The sequence below is a fragment of the Lepus europaeus genome, chromosome 4 (assembly GCF_033115175.1).
Source record: "Lepus europaeus isolate LE1 chromosome 4, mLepTim1.pri, whole genome shotgun sequence".
In the NCBI taxonomy this organism is placed as follows: domain Eukaryota; kingdom Metazoa; phylum Chordata; class Mammalia; order Lagomorpha; family Leporidae; genus Lepus; species Lepus europaeus.
In genome coordinates, this window is record NC_084830.1 from 138,660,083 (window position 1) to 138,685,494 (window position 25,412).

A 25,412-nucleotide genomic window follows, 5' to 3' on the forward strand; every position below is an offset into this window, starting at 1 on the left:
ATATCAAGGGACAGATCTAAACTTTTTCTCTCTTTGCTTTTTCTCTTTAAAGATTTATTTGTTTGTTTCAAAGGCAGAGTTACATAGATAAGGAAAGACAAAGACATCTTCCATCTGCTGGTTCACTCCCCAAATGGCCACAACAGTCAGGACTGGGCCAGGATGAAATCAAGAGCCAGGAACTTCTTCCAGGCCTCCCGTGTGGGTACAGGGGCCCAAGCACTTGGACCATCCTCCACTGCTTTCCCAGGTGCACTATCAGGGAGCTGGATCAGAAGTGGAGCAGTTGGGAATTGAACTGGTGCTCATATGGGATGCCAGGGCTGCAGGTCACAGCTTTATCTTGCTGAGCCACAGAGCCAGTGGCCCTAAGGGATCTATTCCTCTGTTTGAGTTCTAATGAAATATATTTTGATCCAATTTTGGATGACTCCTTTGTGACTTCATGAATAAAAATAATTTTATAAATTTCAGAATGGTCCAACAAGCTATAGAGCATGAACAGGAATCCTAATAATTGTTAGGGGTGGTCTAGAAATTTGCAGATATTCAGACATATCCCTCTACATTTTAATCCTTCTCAAAGGGCAATAAATATAATTCTAACTCATGATAGTTTAAACCCATGAACCTTTCCACCTTCAGACAAAAAGCTGAAGTCAACATGAACACACACACACACTCACACACTCTTTAGGTACTATAGGTAAAATCATTTGATTAATGTCTACCTTCTTAATCTACCAATTTTTATGTGTTTGTGATGAAAAGTGTGTGGCCTGGCTTGGACAGAGTCAAATATAACTTTATGGGGGCACCAAACAACTTGTATCAGTACATTGTTAAGCTTATGTATATCAGGACAGGACACATTTCAATTCACGAAGATTTAAAATGGAAAAGGTCTATTCCTCATGGATATACAGAGCAGTGTTGGGCAACCACAGGCTCTTCTCATCGTAATGACTCAAGGAGACTGGTAGAAGACGCAGTCACAATTCTAAAGAGTAAGTTAGAGATGAGAAAATTCTCAAAATGGCAACAAGAGCTTCCTAGGAGAACTGATACATGTGACTTCCACTCACAGATTCATTGATCAGAACCGGTTACACAGGCCCCTCAGCTGTAACCAGGCCGGGGAGTGCCATTGGAAACCCCGAAGGAGATAGGCACAAATATTTAGAGATCAGCACTAGGGATGACTTTGCTGCTTTATTTTTCAAACAGATCTGTGTTAACGATTTACAACAATCACATTGGCATGCCTGTTTTCATAATATTGAAAAAATAAGAACTCACCGGAGGTAGCTTGGGGTCTTCTTTCGCTTCAAGTAAATCCTGAGATATCAGAAGAGGCTCGCTTTTCCCACAGCTCCCCTGGCTGAAGAGCGTGTCCGCGTAGTTGGGCTGCGGGAAGATCACGTGGCTGCTCCGCGAGTCCGCCGTGAGGGACACCTCGTGGGAATAGGTCTGCAGGAAGGCGTGCACCCCGTCCACGCCCACCAAGTGCGAGGCCGGCACGCCCGCCAGCCCGCCGCCGCAGCCCGCCGCCCGCAGCAGGCGAGAGCTGTGCCAGCGCCGCAGCCTGAGCGCCAGCAGCACGATGACGAAGGCCAGGAAGACGCAGGACACCGCGGCCACCGCCACCACCAGGTACAGCGTGAGGTCCGACTCGTCCGCACTGGCGGAAGGCTTGAGGCTGCCCAGGTCCGCCAGCACGTCGGGGATGCTGTCGGCCACGGCCACGGTGAGCGTGACGGTGGCCGAGAGCGGGGGCTGGCCGTGGTCCTGGACGGCCACCACGAGGCTCTGCTTGAGCGCGTCTCTGTCCAGCAGGCCGCGCGCCGTGCGCACCTCGCCCGTGTGCAGCCCCACGGCGAACAGCCCCGGCTCGCTGGCCTTGAGCAGGCGGTAGGACAGCCAGGCGTTCTGGCCCGAGTCTCTGTCCACCGCCACCACCTTGGTCACCAGGTATCCGGGCTCTGCGGCGCGGGGCGCCAGCTCCACGCCTGTGGAGCCGTCGGTGGGGAGGGCGGGGTACAGGATCTCGGGGGCGTTGTCGTTCTGGTCCACCACGAACAGGGTGAGCGACACGTTGCTGCTGAGCGGCGGGTCCCCGCTGTCGCTGGCTGTCACCCACAGCTGCAGGTCCCTAAACTGCTCATAGTCAAAGGAGCGCAGTGCATAGAGGACCCCAGTGTCGGAGTTGATGGAGACGTAGGAGGACAGGGGCGCCCCATGGACGGTGTCCTCGGTCAGTGCATATGTGATGCGGGCGTTACTGTCTCTGTCTGGGTCCTGGGCGGTGGCCGAGAAGATGGAGGCTCCTCTGGGATTGTTTTCAGGAACGTACGTGGAGTAGGAAGAGTGAAGGAAGGTGGGCGGGTTATCATTAATGTCTGCGACAAGCAGAGTGATGTGAGCTTCCGTGGACAGAGGAGGACTTCCCCCGTCTGTGGCTCTCAGACTGATGTTATATTCTGGCACTCGTTCACGGTCCAGCGACTCGGCTGTCACTAGGCGATAATACTGGTCTATCGACTTTTCTAAGATAAATGGCAGATTTTCCAGGACAAAAACTGTGACTTGCCCGTTCTGCCCAGAATCCCGGTCGTGCACGTGGATAAGGGCAATTTCTCTTCCAGCAGAAGCCTCTTCCGGGACTGAGCCTGTGAGAGAAGTGACTGTAACTTCTGGGGCATTGTCATTCACATCCACGACGGTGACCAAAACCTTGGCTTTTGAAAGAAGACCGGGTCCATCTTGTGCTTCAATTTTAATTTCATAGAACACCGCATCCTCATAGTCTAGACTTTTTAATATCGATATGTCTCCAGTCACTGAGTTGAGGTCGAAAATCTCAGCAATCTTCCCAGGCATTTTATCTAGGACATAGGACACCTGAGCGTTAAATCCCTCGTCAGGGTCTGTGGCATTGACCGTGAGAAGCCGCGTACCCACCGGCACGTTTTCTTGAACACTTACCCTGTACTCGGGCTGTGTGAACACTGGTGGGTTGTCGTTTGCATCTAGAACAATCACTTGGATGTACAAGTTGCCTGAGCGGACAGGGTCACCCCCGTCAGAGGCAACGAGGACAAGCTGGTGAACCTCCTTTTTCTCACGGTCCAGTGCGCGCTCCAGAACCAGCTCTGGATACTTGGCTCCATCAGACACGCTATTCACAGCCAGGGAGAAATAGTCGTTGAGGCTGAGCTTGTAGTCCTGCAGGGAGTTCACGCCCACATCTGGGTCAAAGGCTGTCTTAAGAGGAAATCTGGTTCCAGGAGCTGTTAGTTCAACAATTTTAATTTCCAATTCCTCTGTTAGAAAATTAGGAGCATTATCATTGATGTCTTGAATTTCTACTTCTACTTCAAAAATTTTCAATTTGTCCTCAACCAGGATGGTAAATTTTACCGCGCACCGCGCGCTCTGCGCGCAAAGCTCCTCCCGGTCTATCCTGTCCGCGGTGACCAAGCCGCCGCTGCGCGCGTTCAGCGCAAACAGCTGCGCCCTACCTCGGGACACGATGCGGACTCCGCGCTGCGCCAGCTCCCGCGGCTCCAGCCCCAGGTCCTTGGCGATGTTACCCACGAAGGAGCCTTTGTCTAGCTCCTCCGGCACGGCGTAGCGGATCTGCCCGTATCCTGTCTCACACAGCGTCCCCAGGAGCGCGCACAGCAGAGCCAATCCCCCGCAGTCTCGGAATCTCAGGCAACTGGTCATTTTCCTCTTTGGTGAATTCTTCTCTCTGAAATTTGTTCCCATTTCCCGCCACGGATTCCAATCTTATTTTCCCAAGACACTCAGGCTTTCATGGTCCTAATTCGTAGGTCCCAGAGCTAACTGACCTCCGGGGTGAGCTTGGTAGCCGCCGCGGATCTTCTGAGACAGAGGTACGGGTTCTTTACATCTTAGAAGCAAGGAAATGGAGGACTTGCTCTCCAGCTTTTTTTTTTCCCTTGAGTGGTCAACAGCGACGCTCAGAGGCCTAACCATTTACTGCACTCTCGCTGACAATTCTAAGTTTAAGTTCTCAGAGGTCTGAAATCATTTTTGTCAAAGGTAATGGGCCTGGTGTTGATTCCACACAACTGAATCGATAGTGTGACTTTGGTTACAGTTCCTGTCAAGTCATGAACTAACATAACTTCACCCATATTGCTTCACACATGGTGGAATTGGTGTTTCCAAATGTTCAGTTTAAGGATCACCCAGAAATACCAGCTGTTTTTGAATGTGTCCTTAAGAGCCTGACACTCTAGTTTTAATATTTGCTATTTAACCAGTTTGAGCAAGCACAAAATCGGGTTCCAGACAATATGTCTGTCTGGGGTGTTCAGGTGAATGACATAGCCACAGCCTCTTCCTTCACCAGGAAAATAACTGACGTAACCACTACACTGGGGAGAATGGGCAGGGAGAATGGGCAGGCCTCCAACCTGGCCTTGGAGGTAAGCAAAAGGCTTTCACAGCAAACATGAGAGGAGTAGATCCTTGAGAGGCTTGGAGGTGAAAAAGAATGCTTGGCAACATCTAGATCTGAGAGAGAAATCACAGGCCTTGGGGCACTGAAAGAGGATCATCTTTCCTAAATCTGGAGTGTGCCAGTGTTTTCTAAAAACCACCACTAAAATCAGTAGGGATAAATTCTTGTTTTGTTCCAGAATCCTTTTGCTTGTATACTTGACTCTCCATGCACAGAGATACACAACGTATTTCTCAGTTCCAGTGTGATGCAGTATGCACCTATCTATAAAGGCACTTATTCTCCCACGCACCACACACTTTAATAGGAACCCTGTCTTTAGCTGTCCTCTATTCATACTTTATTAATTACAAGTAAAGCTACTATGGCATTTTATTCCAGAGTGAGTTCCAATTTTACCTCATATTTATGTAATATTAAACACAACAGAATATATTGTATCAAATTTTTCCTTGTCAGATGTGCTTAAATATAATAAAGAATCACTGCATTGTGTGAGACGAACAGCCAGGTTATGCAATCTCAGCTATTACATGTGATTACTCGCAAATCAAAATTAAGAACAATCCCAGTGATGTAGAAAACATGTGTGTTCACTGTCCTCTGTTATTGAAGATATAAACAGCATAAAAAGCCAACATGGAAAGAGGAACAGAGAAGGAAAACTGATGGGAGAGGGCCTGGGACATTTTTACAGCTGCTGTGAGTTAAGAACTTTGAGTAGATAGACGTACACAGAGAACCTTCAGGGGAAACTATGCTGCGGCCTCTTAGTGTCTGTATCTTTTCTTTAAACAAAGGCATATTGAAGATATATTTTTTTAAAGATTAGAAAGACAATGTGGTTTCTTGAAATGAAAAACAAAAAATAACACGGAAGAAAAATCTGTTTATAATCATTCTACCAATTTATTATAGAGCAAATGTTAAGACTTCTTTAAGGACCACATTACTAATGGCACTTTTTTATGTTAGCAGAGATAATTCTTTTTAAAGATTTATTTATTTATTGTTTTGAAAGGCAGAGTGACACAGAAAGAGAAGGAAAGTCAGAGAAAGAGATCTTCTATTCACTAGTTCGCTCCCAAAATGGTCACAACAGCCAGGTCTGGACCAGGTGGAAGCCATCCTGGTCTCCCACATGGGTGGCAGAGGGCCAACTCCTTGGGCCATCTTCTGCTGCCTTCCCAGCATATTACAGGGAGCTGGATTGGAAGTGGAGCAGCAGGGACTCCAACCAGTGCTCTGATAAGGGACACCAGCGATGCAAGCACCAGCCTAACACTGCGCCACAACGCCAGCATCAGAGATAATTCTTGAAACACTGTGAGATGTGTATTTCTGAATTTCCACCTGTTTCATGGGGAAAGTTATATAATTTAAGAAAAATGAAGAATGACACTGCCAAACAATGGGGGAAATATTAAGACTGAGTGCGGAACAATCAACCAACTAAGGCACTCCTCTATTTACACACAACTTAAACACAAAGCAAACGGCACACTGGAAAGGAGGAAGGGACCCAGGTACAAAGTGCATCCTCCATGCTCTTAAGATGCAACTCTTGATCCAGGTAGATGAGACGATTTGCCAGAGGGTGAGGAGGAAACCAGGCAGCACAGTTCTTCATGCAGTGCCCTTTTGTAAATTTCAATATCACGTTCGCCTATTAACTTTGATATACACTCATTATACAAGGGTCTAGCCGGTTCTATCCCTTACACTCTGAACACTTAAAATTCCCTAGAAATAATTCACCAGAATTCATTTCCTAAAAATGAATATATTCCTAAGGAAATATTGGGAATAAAAGAAATATAGCAAACAGTGGAGGCAATTAGTAAATAGGTAAATTTGTTGATTTTAGCAAAATAAGTATGAGAAAGGATGGTTTACCTGAGCAGATGTTGTTTCTCCCTTGTCTTCCAGGAGAGACTGCGGTGCTGACAGAAAATCCTTCTTCTCACAGCTCTCCTGGCTGATGCTGAGGAGCGTGTCCGCGTAGTTGGGCTGCGGGAAGATCACGTGGCTGCTCCGCGAGTCCGCCGTGAGGGACACCTCGTGGGAATAGGTCTGCAGGAAGGCGCGCACCCCGTCCACGCCCACCAAGTGCGAGGCCGGCCCGCCCGCCAGCCCGCCGCCGCAGCCCGCCGCCCGCAGCAGGCGAGAGCTGTGCCAGCGCCGCAGCCTGAGCGCCAGCAGCACGATGACGAAGGCCAGGAAGACGCAGGACACCGCGGCCACCGCCACCACCAGGTACAGCGTGAGGTCCGACTCGTCCGCGCTGGCGGAAGGCTTGAGGCTGCCCAGGTCCGCCAGCACGTCGGGGATGCTGTCGGCCACGGCCACGGTGAGCGTGACGGTGGCCGAGAGCGGGGGCTGGCCGTGGTCCTGGACGGCCACCACGAGGCTCTGCTTGAGCGCGTCTCTGTCCAGCAGGCCACGCGCCGTGCGCACCTCGCCCGTGTGCAGCCCCACGGCGAACAGCCCCGGCTCGCTGGCCTTGAGCAGGCGGTAGGACAGCCAGGCGTTCTGGCCCGAGTCTCTGTCCACCGCCACCACCTTGGTCACCAGGTATCCGGGCTCTGCGGCGCGGGGCGCCAGCTCCACGCCTGTGGAGCCGTCGGTGGGGAGGGCGGGGTACAGGATCTCGGGGGCGTTGTCGTTCTGGTCCACCACGAACAGGGTGAGCGACACGTTGCTGCTGAGCGGCGGGTCCCCGCTGTCGCTGGCTGTCACCCACAGCTGCAGGTCTCGAAACTGCTCATAGTCAAAAGAGCGCAGCGCATAGAGGACCCCAGTGTCGGAGTTGATGGAGACGTAGGAGGACAGGGGCGCCCCCTGAAGGGAGTTCTCGGCCAGGGAGTAGGTCACATGGGCATTGTCGTCGCTGTCGGGGTCTTGAGCCAACACCGAAAAGATGGAGGCTCCTCTAGGGTTGTTCTCGGGAATGTAGGTGGAGTAGGACGCCCGCCCGAAGGAGGGAGGGTTATCGTTGACGTCTGCCACCTGCAGAAAAACGTGGGTGTCCGTGGACAGGGACGGGTCCCCTCCATCTTTAGCAGTCAGAGTGATGTTGTAAGAGGAAGCCTGTTCCCTGTCCAGTGTTCTGGATGTCACCAGGCGGTGGTAATTGTCCACTGACCTCTCTAACTTGAAAGGAAGGCCCTCGGGGAGTGAACATGTGATAAATGCATTCTGTCCAGAGTCCCTGTCGTGGACATTGAACAGTGCGATCACGGTTCCAGGAGCCGAGTCCTCAGCAACCGAGCTCACAGCAGACGTCATGTAGAATTCTGGGGCATTGTCGTTCACGTCGAGAACCGTGACAGTAACCTTGGTTCTGGTCAGAAGTCCCGGACCATCCTGGGCTTCAATGTCAATTTCATGGGATTTGGCATCTTCGTAATCTAGATTTTTTACAATTGTTAAATCTCCAGATGTCGACTGAAGCTCAAACACCTGTGAAGTCTCTCCAGGGGTTTTCTCTCGAAAATACGCCACCTGGGCGTTGTACCCGTCATCTGCGTCAGTGGCAGACACCGTGAGTATCCGCGTGCCCACAGGAACGTTCTCCGCAACACTGACGCGGTACTCAGGCTGTGTGAAAACGGGCGCGTTGTCGTTGGCGTCCAGGACATTCACGCGAATGCGGGAGGTGCCAGATCGCACCGGGTCGCCCCCGTCGGAAGCGGTGAGAAGCAGGTGGTGAACCGCCTCTTCCTCCCGGTCCAAAGCGCGCTCCAGCACCAACTCGGGGTACTTATTCCCATCGGCTCCGCTTCGCACGTCCAGGGAGAAGTGGTCATTTGGGTTGAGTTCGTACTTCTGCAGGGTGTTCTCTCCCACGTCCGGATCATGCGCGCTCTTAAGAGGAATCCGGAATCCTGGGGTAGTGGTTTCACTGATTTTTATTTCCAGTTCCTCTCCTCCAAAGCGAGGGGCATTATCGTTAATATCTGTGATCTCCACCTCTACAGAATAAATAGTCAATTTATCTTCCAGTAGAATATTAAAGCTCACCAGGCACGGCGCGCTCTGAGCGCAGAGCTCCTCCCGGTCTATCCGGCCCGCGGTGACCAAGGCGCCGCTGCGAGCGTTCAGAGCGAAGAGCTGCGCCCTACCTCGGGACACGATGCGGACTCCGCGCTGCGCCAGCTCCCGCGGCTCCCAACCCAAGTCCTTGGCGATGTTGCCCACAAAGGAGCCTTTGTCGACCTCTTCCCGCACAGAGTAGCGAATCTGCCTGGCTGCCGCCACTCCCAGGGCGGCGAGGAGAAGGCGCAGCAGGACCAGCCCTGCGCTGCGTGGTACCTTCTGCAGAACCGCCATTTCCCTTCGGCCGCGGTGTTTTCTCCCAGCCAACTCCGGCCTCCAGTGCGGGATTCCAATCTTTATGGTTCAGGGTCTGAGATGATCAGCACTCAGAGGGCCCAGGCCACTGCGGAACTAGTGGACTGCGGGGCTGAATTTCTTTGCCGCACCGAAGTTGGCGGGCCAAACGCTCAGCCCCCTGCGTTGTGGAAGAAATCCGGTTGGACTGGGCGTCTCGCTGCCTTAGGTGGTCAACAGCGACGCTCAGAGGCCGCACTAGTGTCTGCACCCGCCTAGACATAACCAGCTTTTTCTTGTTTATGTTCGCCTTGTTAAGTTGTTTTCAAGGATCTTAACGGTTTTAAGATACTTTAAGAAGTAAATCTTCAGGGTAGGAATCATTTTCCCCCACAAAAATAATACGAGTTGTTTAAGTAAATGTGACCTAGGTAGTATTACCGAATGCTGAAGTCATTAATCCACAAGCTGCCCTTGTTCCAAACACCTTCCCACTGCTTATTGCACATCCAGAGACACTAAGATTATGAAACATCAGTTTTTCTAAGGCTACATATTCTGTATTCCTGTGCTTCACGGTTTAGTACCGACCTTCAAAACTTGTATTTAAACTACTGAATCATCAGCTGAGCACATGTGCCTGGCACTTGGCTTGACTGAGGCTGGAGACAGAAATGGTGAACCTGATGAGCACAGCTCCTGCTCCAGGGGGCTTGCAGGACGGAGAGGGGTGGGAAGTAGAGAGAGCAGACTAACCAAGTGTGACAGCTGCTGCGGCATCAGGTGAGAAACACTTGCTGATGTGGGGATCCCTAGGAAAGGTTTCCAGCCTGGGTTTGAGGATCAGGAAAGACTTCCAGGACATCACTGAAGGCGAATCCCAAAAGGTAGGACTGGATCAAGAGAGACTAGAGCCATGTCCCAGAACCTCAGAACAAATGCTTGGAGGTGAGAAGCACCATGGAACATTGTAGAAACTTAAGGTGATTCTTTTGAATAAAGCTAAAACAGGAAGAGCTTTTTAAAAATCACATTGAAAAATAGTCATTTAAGGTTGTTTGAGATTTCCAACTCCTTCTCCCAATATTTGGTATTTTCTAAGGGTATAAAATACAATGCAGTGGATGCCTTCTTATTCCTGTTTCATTTTATGTATTGTGAATAATTTATTTAAAAAATAAATTTTGAACTATTTCAAATGTAGAGAATTACATAGCCAAACTTTTTATTTGACTTCATTAAATCTCAACATCTTGCTATATTTAAGTGAAATCAGTTTTTAAACTCTTATTTTAAATAATTTAAGACTTATGGGAAAACTGCAAATATAATACAAAGAATTTTCATATATTCTTTGCCCATATTATTCCAAAGTTTTCCTGGCCTCTTTCTCTCTCCTGTTGCAGAGTATGTTGCAGGCATGATGCTCCTTTACTTTTAAATACTTTAGTTCATACTTCTTCCTACATTTATTTAGTTTAAAATTCAGAGAGAGAAAGAGAGGAAGAGAGAGAGAGATCTTTCATCCACTGGTTCACTCCCCAGATGGCTGCAATGGCCAGGGCTGAGCCAGGCCAAAACCACAAGCCTCATCCAGATCTCTCAGGTGGGTGGCAAGGACCCACACGCTTGTGCCACCTTCTGCTGCTTTTCCCAGGCCATTATCAGGGAGCTAGATTGAAAGCAGAACAGTCAGGACACGAACCTTGCATATTTCTTAAAGTCAAGCCCATTCAGCACCAAAACATAAGCACCAGTAAATTAGCACTGACATAGCTCTGTCATCTAATCTACATATCTTAATCTAATTTTTCCAGTTGTCACAATAATGTCTTTATAACAAAAGAAAAATATGTTCTGGTCTAAGATCCAATACAGGATCATGCATTGCATGTAATCATGTCTCTTTGGTGGCACCTCATCTCAAAGAGTTCATCACACTTTCTTTATATTTCATGACTTTACTTTTTTGAAGAGTACTGGCCAGTTATTTTGTAGACGGTCTCATTAGGATTTGTATGTTTTCCTGACTACATTAAAATCATGTTGTTGGCAGGAATCCTACAGAAATGCTGTTGTATCCTTCTTGGTAAGTATTATCAGGAGGTACATGGTGTCTGTCCCATTTCTTCTACCCTTCGTATAATTTATAAGAATCTATGAGGTACTTTGAGACTATGTGAACGTTCTCTTTCTAAATACGATTAAGCTTTCACTATTGATGATTCTTCCCTGCAACAGTTACTGTTATGGTTTGCCAAGTTCAAATTTTTAAAACAAATGCACAGGAAGAGACGAGTCCTTCTGGTACTCTCTATTAATTACAATCCTCTTCTTCTCTCCCTAGAGATAATCAACAGCCAGAATATAGTATAGCATTTATTATTCTTGTGAATTATTTTACTGTATTTGTCTATAATTTTTTAAAGATTTATTTATTTATTTGAAAGGCAGAGTGATAGAGGAGGGAAGATACACACACACACACACATATCTTTCATCCACTGGTTTTTCACTTCAAGTGACTGCAACACCCAGGTCTGGGCCAGATTGAAACCTAGAGCCAGAAACTCCACTCTGGTGTCCCATATGGGTGATAGGGGTCCAAGTACTTGAGTCATCATCCACTGCTTTCCTAGGCTTATTAGCAGGAAATTGGATCAGAAGCAGAGCAGCCAGTACTCCAACCAGCACTATAATATGGGATGCTGGTGTTGCAAGCCACAGCTTAACCTGCTGCACCACAACACCAGCCCCTACAATTTTCTTGCTCACTCCAAATTAACATGCTAGTAACATGCTATATTTATTATCTAATTCACTCTTTCCCTAATATTACATTTTTCATATATTGACATTGTGTATTTTAACTACTGTACAGCATTCTATTGTGTAAAAAATACCTATATATATATATATATATTTGTTTTTCCTTTGCTTTCCTTCCCCTTGTCCTTCCCTCTTTTCTTTCTGTTTTATTACAGAAAATAATGAACATTACTGTACATATTTCCATGTGTTACATGTTTCTCTAGGCCTATGATTTTTTTTTGAAGATTTACTTATTTATTTGAAAGGCAGAGATACAGAGAGGAGCAGAGGGAGAGGGAGAGGGAGAGAGGAAAGAGACAGATCTTCCATCTGCTGGATCACTCCCCAATGGCTGCAACAGCTAGGGCTGGGCCAGACCAAAGGAGGCAGAAGCTTCTTCCTGGTCTACTATGTGGGAGACCAAGTATTTGGGCAATCTTCTGTAGTTTCCCCAGATGCATTAGCAGGGAGCTGTATCAGAAATGGAAAAGCTGGAACTGGAATCAGTGCCCATATGGGATGCCAATACCACAGGCAGAGGCTTAACCTTCCATGCCACAGCACCAAAGGCCTAGGATATTAACCTCAAAATGGAGTTTCTGGGTCAAACTGTATGCACCTCACATTTGCTATATAAAATAAACCATCCCCAAATTTAATGTCTTAGAATAACTTGGTTTCATGTGTACAGTAATCTTCAATTTGGGCTGACAGCAGCTGTTTCTGCTGTTCTGCAGGTCTTGCTCATGGTTCCTTGGGGAGCACTGGCTCAGGAGTGGGCTCAGCTAATGTGCTGAGACAGTTAAGTGACTCTCTGTAGTACCTTTTAAAAGCTTTATTTTTATCCTTTTGAAAGCCAGAGTTACAGAGAGAAAGACAGATTGAGAAAGAGAGAGTAAGAGGTGGCTCTTGTATCTACTGGTTCACTCCCCAAATGGTCACCATAGCTGGTTGCAGCTGGGCCAGGCTGAAGCCAGGAGCCTGCAACTCCATCTGAGTCTCGCACATAGATGGCAGGGACCCAAGCACTTGGGTCATCTTCACTGCTTTACCAGACCATTAGCAGAGACCTGGATTGGAAGTGGAGCAGCTGGGACTTGAACTGGCACTCACATGGGATGCAGGCTTTGCAGGAGGTAGCTTAATCTGCTGTGCCATAATACCAGCCCCTCTCATTTTCCACAGTTCCTCTTTTTTTTTTAAAATGTGATTTTACCAGGAAGGCAACTGAACTTTAAAAAATTGTGGTAAAATATTTATAACAAACTTGTCATTCTGATTATCTTTAGTAGTATATAGTTTTGTGGCATTACGTTGTAGTGTAATCATCACCAACATTCACCTCCAAAATCTTTTCCAACTGAGAGTCTATACCTACTCAACACTAACTTCCCATTCTCCTTACCCCCAGTACCTGGAAACCACCCTTCTACTTTCTATCTCTATGAATTTGACTACTCTTAAGAACCTCAAATAAGAGGAATCACACAATGTTTGTTCTTTTGTGATTGGCTTATTTCACTTAGCACAATGTCTCCATGGCTCATACATGTTGTAGCTTGTGTCAAAACTTCCCTTGTAAGGCTTGACAATACTCCATTGTGTGAACAAAATAGCTTTTGTTTACCCATTCTTCTGTCAATGGACACTTGGACGCTTCCACCTTTTGGCTATTGCGAATAATACTGCTATGAACATGGGTGTACAAATAAATATTTCTTTTTTTTAAAATTATTTTATTATCTATTCGAAAGGCAGAGTTAGAGAGAGAGAGAGAGAGAGAGAGAGAGAGAGAGATCTTCCATCCACTGGTTCACTCCCTAAATGGCTGCAATGGCTGGAGCTGGACTGATCCAAAGCCAGGAGCTGCTTCTGGGTCTGTCACATGGGTACAGGGGCCCAAGCACTTGGGCCATCTTCTGCTGGTCTCCAAGGCATATAAGCAGGGAACTAGATTGGAAGAGGAGCAGCCAAGACTTGAACAGGCACCCATATGGGATGCTAGTGCTGCAGGTGGAAGCTTAACCTTCTATACCACAGTGCCAGCCTGAAATAAATATTTCTTCAAGTCCATGCTTTCCCTTCTTTGGGTATGTACAGAGATGTGGAACTGCTGGATCATATGATAATTCTGTTTAATTTATTCAGGAATCAACAAACCATTTTCTAAGCATCATTTTGCATTCACACCAGCAATGTAAAAGATTTCCAATTTCTCCATATCCTTACCAATAGTTGTTATTTTGTTTTTAAAAAACAATAGCCATCCAAATGAGTGTGAAGTGGTATCACAGTAAGGTTTTGGTTTGCATTTACTTAATGACTAGTGATGTTGGGTATCTTTTCATGCGCTTATTGGTCATTTGTATATTATCTTTGGGGAAATGTCCATTCATGTCTCTCTCATTTTAAAATCCAATTGTTTGTTGTTATTGAGTTGTAGGAGTTCTCATATATCTTGGATATCAATTCTTATCTGATGTGTGCTTGGAAATATTTTCTCCATTTTGTTGGCTGCCTTTTAACTATGTTGATACTGTCCTCTAATGCACAAAGGTTTTACATTTTAAAAAATATTTTCTCTGTAGCTTTTTTAAAAAAAGATTTATTTTATTTGAAAGACTAAGTTGCAGAGAGAGAGAGAGAGCGAGAGAGAGAGAGAGAGGAGAGACACAGAGATCTTCCATATGCTGGTTCACTCTTCAAAACTTTTATAAAATCCAACAGTTTGTGGTGTTGTTGACTGCGCTTTTGATGTCATGTCCAAGAAATCATTGGTGAATCCAAGCTATGCTTTCTTCTTATATTTTATTCTAGGAGTTGTATAGTTTTTGCTTTTATATTTGGGTCTGTGATCCATTTGAGCTCATTTTTTGTATAAGGAATAATTTCTGTTGTATATGGAGTAAGGTAAGGGTCCAACTTTGTGTGTGTGTGTGTGTGTGTGTATGGATATCCAGTTTTCTCAACATTTGCTGAAAAGCCTGTTTTTGCCCAGTTGAATGGTCTTGGAATCCTTGTGAAAAATAATTTGATTATATGTGAGAGTTTATTTCTGGGCTGTCAATCCCACTGGTTTATGTCTGTGTTTATGCCATTACCACACTGTTTTGATTATTGTAGCTTTGTAGTAAGTTTCCAAATCACGAATTTTGATACCTCTGATGTTATTCTTCTTTTGTCAGTATTGTTTAGGATATTTGGAGTCCTCTGAGGTTCCATATGAATTTTAGGATGGAGTCTTCTATTTCTGCAAAAAATCTCATTAGAATTTTGGTAGAGATGGCATTGGATCTATAGAATGTCTTTGGTAGTCCTGTAAGTTATTAATAGATATTCTATCAAGATAAGAAAATTCCCTCAGATCACTACATTGATTAACCATTTTTATCACATGGTGAATGTTCTCAAGAGCTCTATTGTGCCTGTATTGAAATGAGCCTGTAGGGGCTGGTATTGTGGCATAGTGGGTAAGGGCACTGCCTGCAATACTGGTGTCCCATGTGGGTGCTGGTTCATGGCTGCTACACTTCCAATGCAGCTCCCTGCTAATGGCTTAGGAAAAGCAGCAGAAGATGGCCCAAGTATTTGTGCCCCTGCAGCCATACGGGAGACTTCAATGAAGTTTCAGCCTGGCCCAGCCCTGGCCCAGCCCTGGCCATTGCGGCCATCTAGGGAATAAACTTGTGGTTTCTTATTGAAATCCTTGCATCCCTGAAATAAGACCTATTTGTTCATAAGCTATAAATGTTTTCCTTTAAATATGTACAGGGTAGGATCTGTGATATCTTAATTAAGATATTGAATCACCATTCATAGTAGGATTGCCCATTTGTGGCTTCACTTCAGTCTGTTTGTCTTTTCATTCTTTCTGTGTGAAGTTTTTTTCATGTTTGATTTATTCCTCTAAGAACACTGATGAAATTTTTCTTGGAAATAATTGATATCAACTCATCATGTTTTCTAACACAGCCTCTAGTTTGTTTTCAAACCTTCCATCAATATTATTTTGATGCTTTTGAGTCTTAAAAAAAAAAAAAAACCTCCTCCTTGAGGCCAGTGTCGTGGCACAGCAGGTTAGGTCGCCGTCCACAACATCGGTATCCCATACAGGCTCTCGTTCATGTCCTGCCTGCTCCACTTCTGATCCAGGTCCCTGCTGATGTGCTGGGAAAGCAGCAGAGGAAGAGCCGAGTGCTTGGGTGTCTGCACCCACATGGGAGACCTGGATGAAGCTCCTGGCTTCCTCCTGATCCAGCCCAGACTATTTTGGCCATTTGGGAGTGAATCTGCAGATGGAAGAGCTCCTCCCCTCCCACCCTGGTCTCTCCCTTTTTCCTGTAGCTCTGCCTTTCAAATAAGTGCATAAGTCCTAGAAAAAACACTTGGCTTTTAAAAACATACAAAAGCACTCCTCCTCGCAGTTCTTTTATCTCAGGACCCCTTCTCAGTCTTTTTTCTTTTTTCTTTTTTGACAGGCAGAGTGGATAGTGAGAGAGAGAGAGAGGAAGGTCTTCCTTTTTGCCGTTGGTTCACCCTCCAATGGCCGCTGCGGCCGGCGCATCTTGCTGATCCGAAGGCAGGAGCCAGGTGCTTCTCCTGGTCTCCCTTGCGGGTGCAGGGCCCAAGCACTTGGGCCATCCTCCACTGCCTTCCCGGACCATAGCAGAGAGCTGGCCTGGAAGAGGGGCAACCGGGATAGAGTCCGGCGCCCCAACCGGGACTAGAACCCGGTGTGCCAGCGCCGCAAGGCGGAGGATTAGCCTGTTAAGCCACGGCGCCAGCTCCTCCTTGCAGTTCTATAGAGATTCACATGCTTCTTCACCTCTGACAGTATCTGCCTTTACTCTTCTCACTTCCCACTCCTGATTTCTTGCTTCATATCAAGCTATTTTACTTTTTCCAAGGTTCTCTTGCTTTTCCTTCTTTTTCATTTTCTCCAGGTTTTTGTCTGTGATCAGAATTTTGAACTTTCTTTTAGGGTATTTGTGAAGATTTTTTTAAAAAAAGATTTATTTATTTGAAAGGCAGAGTGAGAGAGAGAGAGAGAGAGAGAATATCTTCCATCCACTGGTCAACTCCTCTAATGACCAAAGTCAGCAGCCAAGAACTTCTTTTGGGTCTCCTATGTGGGTGGCAGGGACCCAAGCAGTTGTGTCATCTTCTGATTTTTCCAAGGCATTTGGATGCCAGGGCCTCACTCTCAGTTCTTGCTTGTAAATCAAGACCAGAATCCCTATGGCTTTGATTGGCTCTTCACTTTCTAATCTGTTTAGATACACATGTTCACCTGTACATACCTTGCTTCTGCTTTCCTCTTTTTGTTTTTTATGCACAGTAATCAGAGCATAGACTTACTTCCCCTATAAAATACCTCTTCTTGTGAAGAGTTAACACATGATAAAGTGGAGTATATTCTTGGATTTTGTTAGTCCTTTTCATGCCAGGTATGTGTAAGTCAGGAGGCTTCAAAATTATTTCTCAAGTCATATGGGAAGTCTGTTGTTCATTTTGTTATCTCATTTCATATTTACACAGATGCAGTCTTCACTATGCACAAAATACCTCATAGTAAAAGACTAAACCAAGGGCTAAGATACTCGACAATAATTTAAAATTACAGATTTTATACCTTCCTATAATTTCATATAAACAGGACAAAAAATAATACTTCACACCTTCAATTCTTCAAAAGTCCCCAAATAAAATAGCACAGCACACCGACAGATAGCGTATGCATTAAATAGGTAGTTGGCAGGTACTTATGACTTCAGGCAATTTGAAACTACTAAACATTGACAGATTTTTTTCTATTCAATCCAGATAAGAGATAGTAAACTCAGAGTAATGGAATAATTTGGCAAGAGCCAAGCCAAAAAAAAAAAAAAGTATCAGAAGCCAGACCTCCTGGTTTCTAATGCTGTCCTCTTTTCAAAACGAAGAGTACCTCACATATACTCTTCATCCCAACCACCTACATCATCACGGTCTTCTTTTCAATTTCACACATTTATAAACATGCCTAGATATAAACATGTAGATTCACTTGATCAAGACTTTCCAGCACTTGTCATAGAAATCTGTCCTAGACGTGGGGGATAGGACAGTGTGTAGTAGTCATGGGGAGAGTGAAGGCAAGTCAGTGAAATCATGAGTGATTTTTATCAAGACAGTTTAAAATTCACTACGAAAGCTTACCTGAGAAAGCGCTTCCTTCCTGTCCTCCAGGAGAGACTGCGGTGCTGACAGAAAATCCTTCTTCTCACAGCTCTCCTGGCTGATGCTGAGGAGCGTGTCCGCGTAGTTGGGCTGCGGGAAGATCACGTGGCTGCTCCGCGAGTCCGCGGTGAGGGACACCTCGTGGGAATAGGTCTGCAGGAAGGCGCGCACCCCGTCCACGCCCACCAAGTGCGAGGCCGGCACGCCCGCCAGCCCGCCGCCGCAGCCCGCCGCCCGCAGCAGGCGAGAGCTGTGCCAGCGCCGCAGCCTGAGCGCCAGCAGCACGATGACGAAGGCCAGGAAGACGCAGGACACCGCGGCCACCGCCACCACCAGGTACAGCGTGAGGTCCGACTCGTCCGCCCTGGCGGAAGGCTTGAGGCTGCCCAGGTCCGCCAGCACGTCGGGGATGCTGTCGGCCACGGCCACGGTGAGCGTGACGGTGGCCGAGAGCGGGGGCTGGCCGTGGTCCTGGACGGCCACCACGAGGCTCTGCTTGAGCGCGTCTCTGTCCAGCAGGCCGCGCGCCGTGCGCACCTCGCCCGTGTGCAGCCCCACGGCGAACAGCCCCGGCTCGCTGGCCTTGAGCAGGCGGTAGGACAGCCAGGCGTTCTGGCCCGAGTCTCTGTCCACCGCCACCACCTTGGTCACCAGGTATCCGGGCTCTGCGGCGCGGGGCGCCAGCTCCACGCCTGTGGAGCCGTCGGTGGGGAGGGCGGGGTACAGGATCTCGGGGGCGTTGTCGTTCTGGTCCACCACGAACAGGGTGAACGACACGTTGCTGCTGAGCGGCGGGTCCCCGCTGTCGCTGGCTGTCACCCACAGCTGCAGGTCTCGAAACTGCTCATAGTCAAAGGAGCGCAGTGCATAGAGGACCCCAGTGTCGGAGTTGATGGAGACGTAGGAGGACAGGGGCGCCCCCTGGATGGTGTTCTCCACCAGGGAGTAAGTGACCTGTGCATTCTCATTGCTGTCAGCATCATGAGCCTTTACAGAGAAGATGGAGGCACCTTTGGGGTTATTTTCAGGAATATAGGCAGAATAGGAGTCCTGATGGAATTCTGGGGCATTGTCATTGATATCCGTCACTATCAGCGAAATGTGAGTTTCAGTAGACAGAGCAGGAGTTCCCTGGTCTGTTGCTGTTACTGTGATGTTGTACCCAGTGGTAAGTTCTCTGTCCAGAGTCCTTTCTGTCACCAATCGGTAATAATTATCTACTAGCTTTTCCAATTTAAAGGGTAGGTTTCCAGGAATGGAACATGTGGTGTGACCATTGTCTTCGGAGTCCTGGTCATGCACATTGATTAGAGCAATTACGGCCCCAGGCGGGAAGTTTTCTGGGACTGCAGTGGTGACAGAAGTGATGCTCACATCTGGGGCATTATCATTTACATCCAGAACTTTGACTAACACCTTAGCTCTGGCCATGAGCCCAGCACCATCCTGGGCTTGAATTTCCATTGGGTAAATTTTGTATTCCTCGAAATCCAGTGGCTCTTTATTTGATATTTCTCCTGTGTAGGAATGCAACTGGAATATCTGGGCCACTTTGTGATCTATGTTGTGAAAAGAGTACGTTACTTCCCCATTGGCTCCCTCATCTGGGTCGGTGGCATTGACCACAAGCAGCCGAGTGCCCAGTGGCACATCTTCCGGGACACTTATATGGTATTCTGCCTGAGTAAACGCTGGAGGGTTGTCATTCGCATCCACCACCTGAACTCGAATGCGCAGAGTCCCTGAACGGACTGGGTTGCCCCCGTCAGAAGCGGTGAGGACCAGGTGGTGGACAGCTGCTGCTTCTCTGTCCAGGGGGTTTTGCAGCACCATCTCTGGGCGTTCGGGCCCATCAGGTCCCTGTTGCACATCCAGGGAGAAATGAGGGTTGGAGCTGAGCTGGTAGCTCTGGAGAGAGTTCACACCCACATCAAGGTCTTGCCCAAAAGGCAGAGGGATCCTGGTGCCTGGAGAGGTTATTTCATTCATTTTTAATTCCAATTCTTCTAACTGGAATCGAGGGGTGTTGTCATTAATATCAATTATTTCCACTTCGACAGGGAAAAGCTTCATTTTTTCTTCCACAAGGATGTTAAAGCTCACCAGACAGCGTGCGCTCTGAGCACAGAGGTCCTCGCGGTCTATCCTGCCCGCCGTGACCAAGCCACCGCTGCGCGCGCTCAGAGCGAAAAGGGGCGCCCTACCTCGAGACACGATGCGGACTCCGCGCTCCGCCAGCTCCCGCGGCTCCAGCCCCAGGTCCTTGCTGATGTCGCCCACGAAGGTACCTTTGTCTGTTTCTTCTGCCACCGAGTAGAGAATACTCCCGGCCACGGGGTCCAATCGCAGCTCCAGAAAAAGGCACAGCAGCGTCAGCCCGCTACACCCAGTCAGCTTTGCCAGAATCGCCATTGCTCTCTTGCTTCTTAGTTTTCTTCCAGTCCGGTACAAAGGGTAGTGTTTCTCTGCCTTTCTGAGCCCAGGTTAACCCAGTTTTCAGGGCAATTCCGAGCGGGGAACCGCCCAGAAACAGGATTTGGGCTGCTTCAGGGAGACAGTGCTCAGCCCGGTGGAGATCGGGCTTCTAGGAGGCGCAAGGGTCCTTTTTTTTTTTTTTCCCCATTGCGTGTGTGTCACAGCCGGTATCGCCCAGATAGGTGAACAGCGGCGCCCAGAGTCCTAAGCAGTTACTGCACGCCTAAAAAATACTTCCTAACCTGATCTTTCCGGAAGTTATTATTGTCAGAGAAACAGTTAATCCTTCTGCTATATATAGTTTTCTTTATGGAAAAGAAAACTACTATGTTCATTTACTTAACCATGTCAAAACGTTGCTAAATTGCAATACCCTAGGGAATCCTAGTATCCCCAAGCTAGCTGGTTTTCCTTCTTGCTTTTCAGGAAATTAGAGCAAAGAGCTCTCTAATACTTTATGGAGGACAATTCTGTACCTGCTCTTTTTTCTGTAGCACCTTGATTACTTGATAATTTCCAAGTTTTAGTAGAGGATAAAAAATTGGAAAAAAAAATTTAGAATGTAAGCTACTTTCCAAAAAATCGGACCATCCCATTTCCTTCCACTGTGCTTTATTTATCAGAAATTTTGTGATTCTGAAGAATGTGTGTTTCTTTTTAAAGTAAGGAATGTAGTTTTTCCTCCAATCATTTGCAAATAAGGAAAAGGATATACCAACATAATAGTTTGCTGTACAAGACTACAATCTTAAGAATTTGTACATGTATCATATGGAACATTTTAATCCCTAATTTATACTTTCAAAGATATTTTATAATATACAAAGAATAGTGAGTTACAGGTGGTGACTGTTTTGTATTATAGTTTATTACAAAACTTTATCATGTAGCAAGATCACCATTTGAAAAAATCAGCATTGATTCTTTAATGGTCATCAGGATAAATTCTTAAGCCTGAAAAAAAGTTGCCTTGATGCCATAGCTCCAAAGCCATGTGTAGTTTTTACTCCAAAGCCTTGTGTAGTTTCTAGTTCTGATTATGTAAAGTCATTTTGAAGCCAAACAATTTAAGCAGATTGGCAGGGGACACTGGAGGACCCTTGTACTCCTAACAACATCTCTAAGAGATGTATGGGCGCCTACCAGTTGTATCCTTCTAGCTGTGCCTCTTACTTACTTACAATGGGGCCTCTAGGTCATTCCATGATGCTCAAACAGGGTTCCTCTGGTAAACAAGACCCTCTTCCCTTAGACTGTTGTGGAGGGTGAGGAAAAAGCAGCTGCTGGTAGTGAAAAATGGCTTCATTTCTTTAAACATTTTCCTTTTCTTTTTCTGGTTTTGAAGGCTCATTAGATTATCTTTTTCTCTATCACAGCACTGTTTTTATAACATCTTGATATTTCTTCATCGGACTGAGAAACATCTTGATGTAACTTGAAGAACAAGTTTTTAAGGTTTTCTTCTTTTCTGAAACGTCTCTGTATTATGTGGGTTTTAAAGTTTTTAAAAGTCACTCAAATCTATTTTGAAGTAACACTGGGATCTTGGAAATTCATCAGAAAAATACCATATGAATATATAATTTAAAGTTTAAATTTAAGCCCAAAGAGGTTATGCTATTAATTCTTCTTAACTGAAAAGAAAAAAGCCAGATTTTTTATTTTTAGACAGTCTGTTGGGATGATATGTGTTCATACAATGACACTGTCTTCTGAGAGAAGTTGGTTTCTTTTTATTTATTTATTTATTTGACAGGTAGAGAGAGACAGAGAGAAAGGTCTTCCTTCTGTTGGTTCACCCCCCCAAATGGCCACCACGGCCGGTGCTGTGCCCATCCGAAGGCAGGGGCCAGGTCTTCCTGGTCTCCCATGTGGGTGCAGGGGCCCACACACTTGGATCATCCTTCATTGCCTTCCCGGGCCACAGCAGAGTGCTGGACTGGAAGAGGAGCAACCGGGACTAGAACCCAGTACCCATATGGGATGCTGGTGCCACAGGCGGAGGATTAACCAAGTGAGCCATGGCATTGGCTGAGAAGTTGGTTTCTTAAGCAGTAGTATTTTTTAACTAGGAAGACAAGGCTACCACCTTCCTTCTTTTTCTCATTGCAATGTTTATTAATAAAAGGTTACAACTAAAATGCCCCAGGTTTAAGGTATTTATTTTAACCCCCAAATTAGAGAACTGTGCTATCTGCATTCCAGAGTTTGTCATTTTCAGGAACAATTTAAGCCAGATTGTGGCAGTCAACCAACCTATGAAGATCATGACTGAGAAAGGTTCAGAAAATGAGGAAAGAATCAAAGCCCACAAGAATAGTTCTTGGACAGAAAATTGTTTTTGTATAACCAAATCTATAGTTTTTCAGCTTATCAAGGACAAATACAAGTATATGCAATTCAAGGGTAGAAATTTAAAGATGCAATTAAATTCCGTCAATATTGTCAGGAAGGGACTATTTAACAGGAAGCATAACCTTTCCAAATATCTATTACTAGGCAAAGCTTTTCCCCAAAGGAACTGTAACCTAAAGAGAGAGATAAAAATATACACAAAAACCACCCAAGAAAACTCCCCTGACAAAAAAAGCCAGAGGACTTATAATAGGATGATATGTATAAAAATTAAAAATATTAAAACTCACACGAATACATTTGAATCCAATGTTAACATTTAAGGCTTCCTTGCTGGCTTCCCAGAGAATATCCAGTTGAAACACTGTTAGCATCTGAAGCCACACTAACTGCAGGAAAAGTTCAAATCTTCCTTCTTTAAGTTGGGAACCACTTCACATCCAGGCTTGGACCAGGGACCAGGCTGAAAGCAGCTCCCAGCAATGAAGCTAGAGGAATGTGCAGCAGGTACGACGTGACGGCCAGAGTCATTTTGAGGAAGATGAACACAGAGATCAAGGCCAAGGTGATCATCTGGTAAAACCACAGAGCTTGGCTTGCCTTTTGGAATGTGCCAGGGTAGTCAGGAAGATCCGGCAGCAGCCCCTGATAACTGTTGGCAAAGACCAGGTGAAGCACGCGGACTTGCCATCTCACACAGCAACCAGCAAACCCTGGAGGGCAGCATGTTTTATCACCTGTAGCAGCCCTGTGTACACGTAGCTCATGTGCATCTCTAGGCTGAAGAGCCAGGTTAGCTGCCTTGAAACACATGAAATGGCAGCTGGGAGTCACGCCCCAGTTGGCATCCACTTGCGTGACCAGGTAGCTGGGTCGCACTGTGTGTGGGCAATGTCAAGTCAGTCAGTCTTCGCCAGGTTGCAGCTCCCAACACGCGGTCTTCCTCGCATTCTTGTGGTGGTTGTGCCCAAGCCAGGCAGGCTCAGGGTGACACTGAGCCCATCAAGTTCTGGTCAGCGGCAGAGTCGGTGCAAAGGCAGTCTCCCCAAACACAGGGCACTCTGTATTGACCCACACACAGATGGCAGCGCCTGAGGTGCCAGGTCACTGGTCAGGGAGTAATCAGAGGCTTTCAGGGCTGAAAGCACTGAAGTGCAATAGAGGCGTGGGTGGGTGTCCTGATCGTCAGACCAAACAGGCAGGCTGATGGAAAACGGGAGCGTTTTTGTTGATTCAGCTGATATTGCAGTGGTGCCTGTGCTGGAGCAGAGGGACAGCCTGTCCTGCGGGTGTCTCTGATGGTGACATATTTCAGGGTCTGCTCCCTGTTTAGCTTTCCAGTCTCAGGAGCTGACAAGAGAATTACTTAGCAATTCTTGGAGGTGAAACCTTTGCCAGTGCGATTCTTCCCGTCCACAATTATTTTCACCTACTTTTGCAGAGCAGGGCTTCCAGTTCTGTGGTTTTGTGGGGGCAACCACAATTCTTACTTCTGTTTGGACTAGACACCTGGCTGCAAGTCACCTGTACTACAGTTCTCAATCTCCACTTCCACCAGGACTCTGAAATGGGTCCTAAAACAGCTTCCCCTCTTCTCTTCCATGGTAAAATCAAGGACTGCTATAGTCACTGGACAGCAGATAGCTTCTGTATGCCTATGAGACTTTGTGCAAAGTGCAGAGAACCCTGCTCTACCTTAAGGAGGTCACGGGGGCCAATAAGGACCACACGAAGAATGCAGAGGAGCTGCAGGAAGCGAGGCTGACTGCTGCACACGTGAGGCGGGCTATCCAAGGACCGGCACTGGCATCCACGGCTGTGTCTTGCACTGAGCTGGTCGGCTCCCTTCCCACCACCAAGTTGCGGCCGCTCTGCTCCTCTGGTGCAGGGTTTCAACAGCTACTCAGGAGTATTTACTGCTCTAGTACTCTCCTTACATTCGGGAGGGGAGAGAGTTACATAAACTAACCTGATAAATTTGTAGTTATTGCCAGCGTCTGAATCTACTACGGATTTAAGAGTAAATGCTGCCCCTATTAAGACGTTTCCCAGATTTTCTGAAACAAAACGTGCCAAATGTCACCACGCTACTAAATATATCCAGGATGATTACATGTATACGAAAAACTTCTCGTATGATTTCCAGTGGTTTCAAATTCAAATGGCCTAGGGACTGCCCTTGGCAAACCCGCTACATTAATCCTGTCATTTTCAAGTTCCGGTGGGAGGCTTCTCACACTCACCCGCTGTTTCCGGCTTTCTGCGAGATTCTCCGCCTTGAGATCCCCAGCCTTCTCTTCCGGAATCTGGGAGCGCTTCTGCCACGTAGTTCTGCAGGCAGCACAAAGGCAGCAAGGAGGGGACAGCGACTGCTCCGCTCCGCGCTCCCCCGAGGTGCAGGGCCTCTCTCCCCGCGGCCTCTCGGAACCCAGGGCGCCTCGCCACGCTTCCGAACGACGAGAGCGAGCTGGAGGAAGGTGCAGCGCCTCGCCTGGAGCCATTAATTTCTGCCCAAGATGAGACTGCGAGAGAGGACATACCGAGTCTCCTGGTGTGCGGGTTGGGGTCCGCTGCGTCACAGTTGCCCAAGGATCGTTCGCTTTCGCTCTGGCAACGGATTGGCCGACAGCGGCACCCAGAGGCCCACTGTGGTATCGACCGCATGTTACTTCGGAAAGTCTGATTGCGCTCTACTTCCCGGGACTGTAGAATACCAGCTGCTTTATCA

The 25,412-nt window shown here is 46.9% G+C and overlaps 1 protein-coding gene across 4 annotated transcripts in view; it reads right to left on the bottom strand.

The window, feature by feature from the left end:
* LOC133757960 (protocadherin gamma-C5) overlaps nt 1–20,408 on the bottom strand; it is a 180,839-nt gene extending 160,431 nt beyond the window's left edge. Inside the window, exons 1-2 of one of the 4 annotated variants that reach the window (XM_062188972.1) lie at nt 17,834–20,408; nt 14,712–14,885 (exon numbers count right to left, since the gene is read on the bottom strand). In XM_062188972.1, the coding sequence (XP_062044956.1) occupies nt 14,880–14,885; nt 17,834–20,266 (2,439 nt within the window). In that variant the 5' untranslated portion in view covers nt 20,267–20,408 and the 3' untranslated portion in view covers nt 14,712–14,879. Of the gene's footprint in view, nt 1–1,299; nt 3,923–6,388; nt 9,011–14,711; nt 14,886–17,833 lie in introns of those variants that run through there. The other 3 variants (XM_062188955.1, XM_062188952.1, XM_062188949.1) reach the window with 3 other exon arrangements.
* Nucleotides 20,409–25,412: the final 5,004 nt, after the last annotated feature.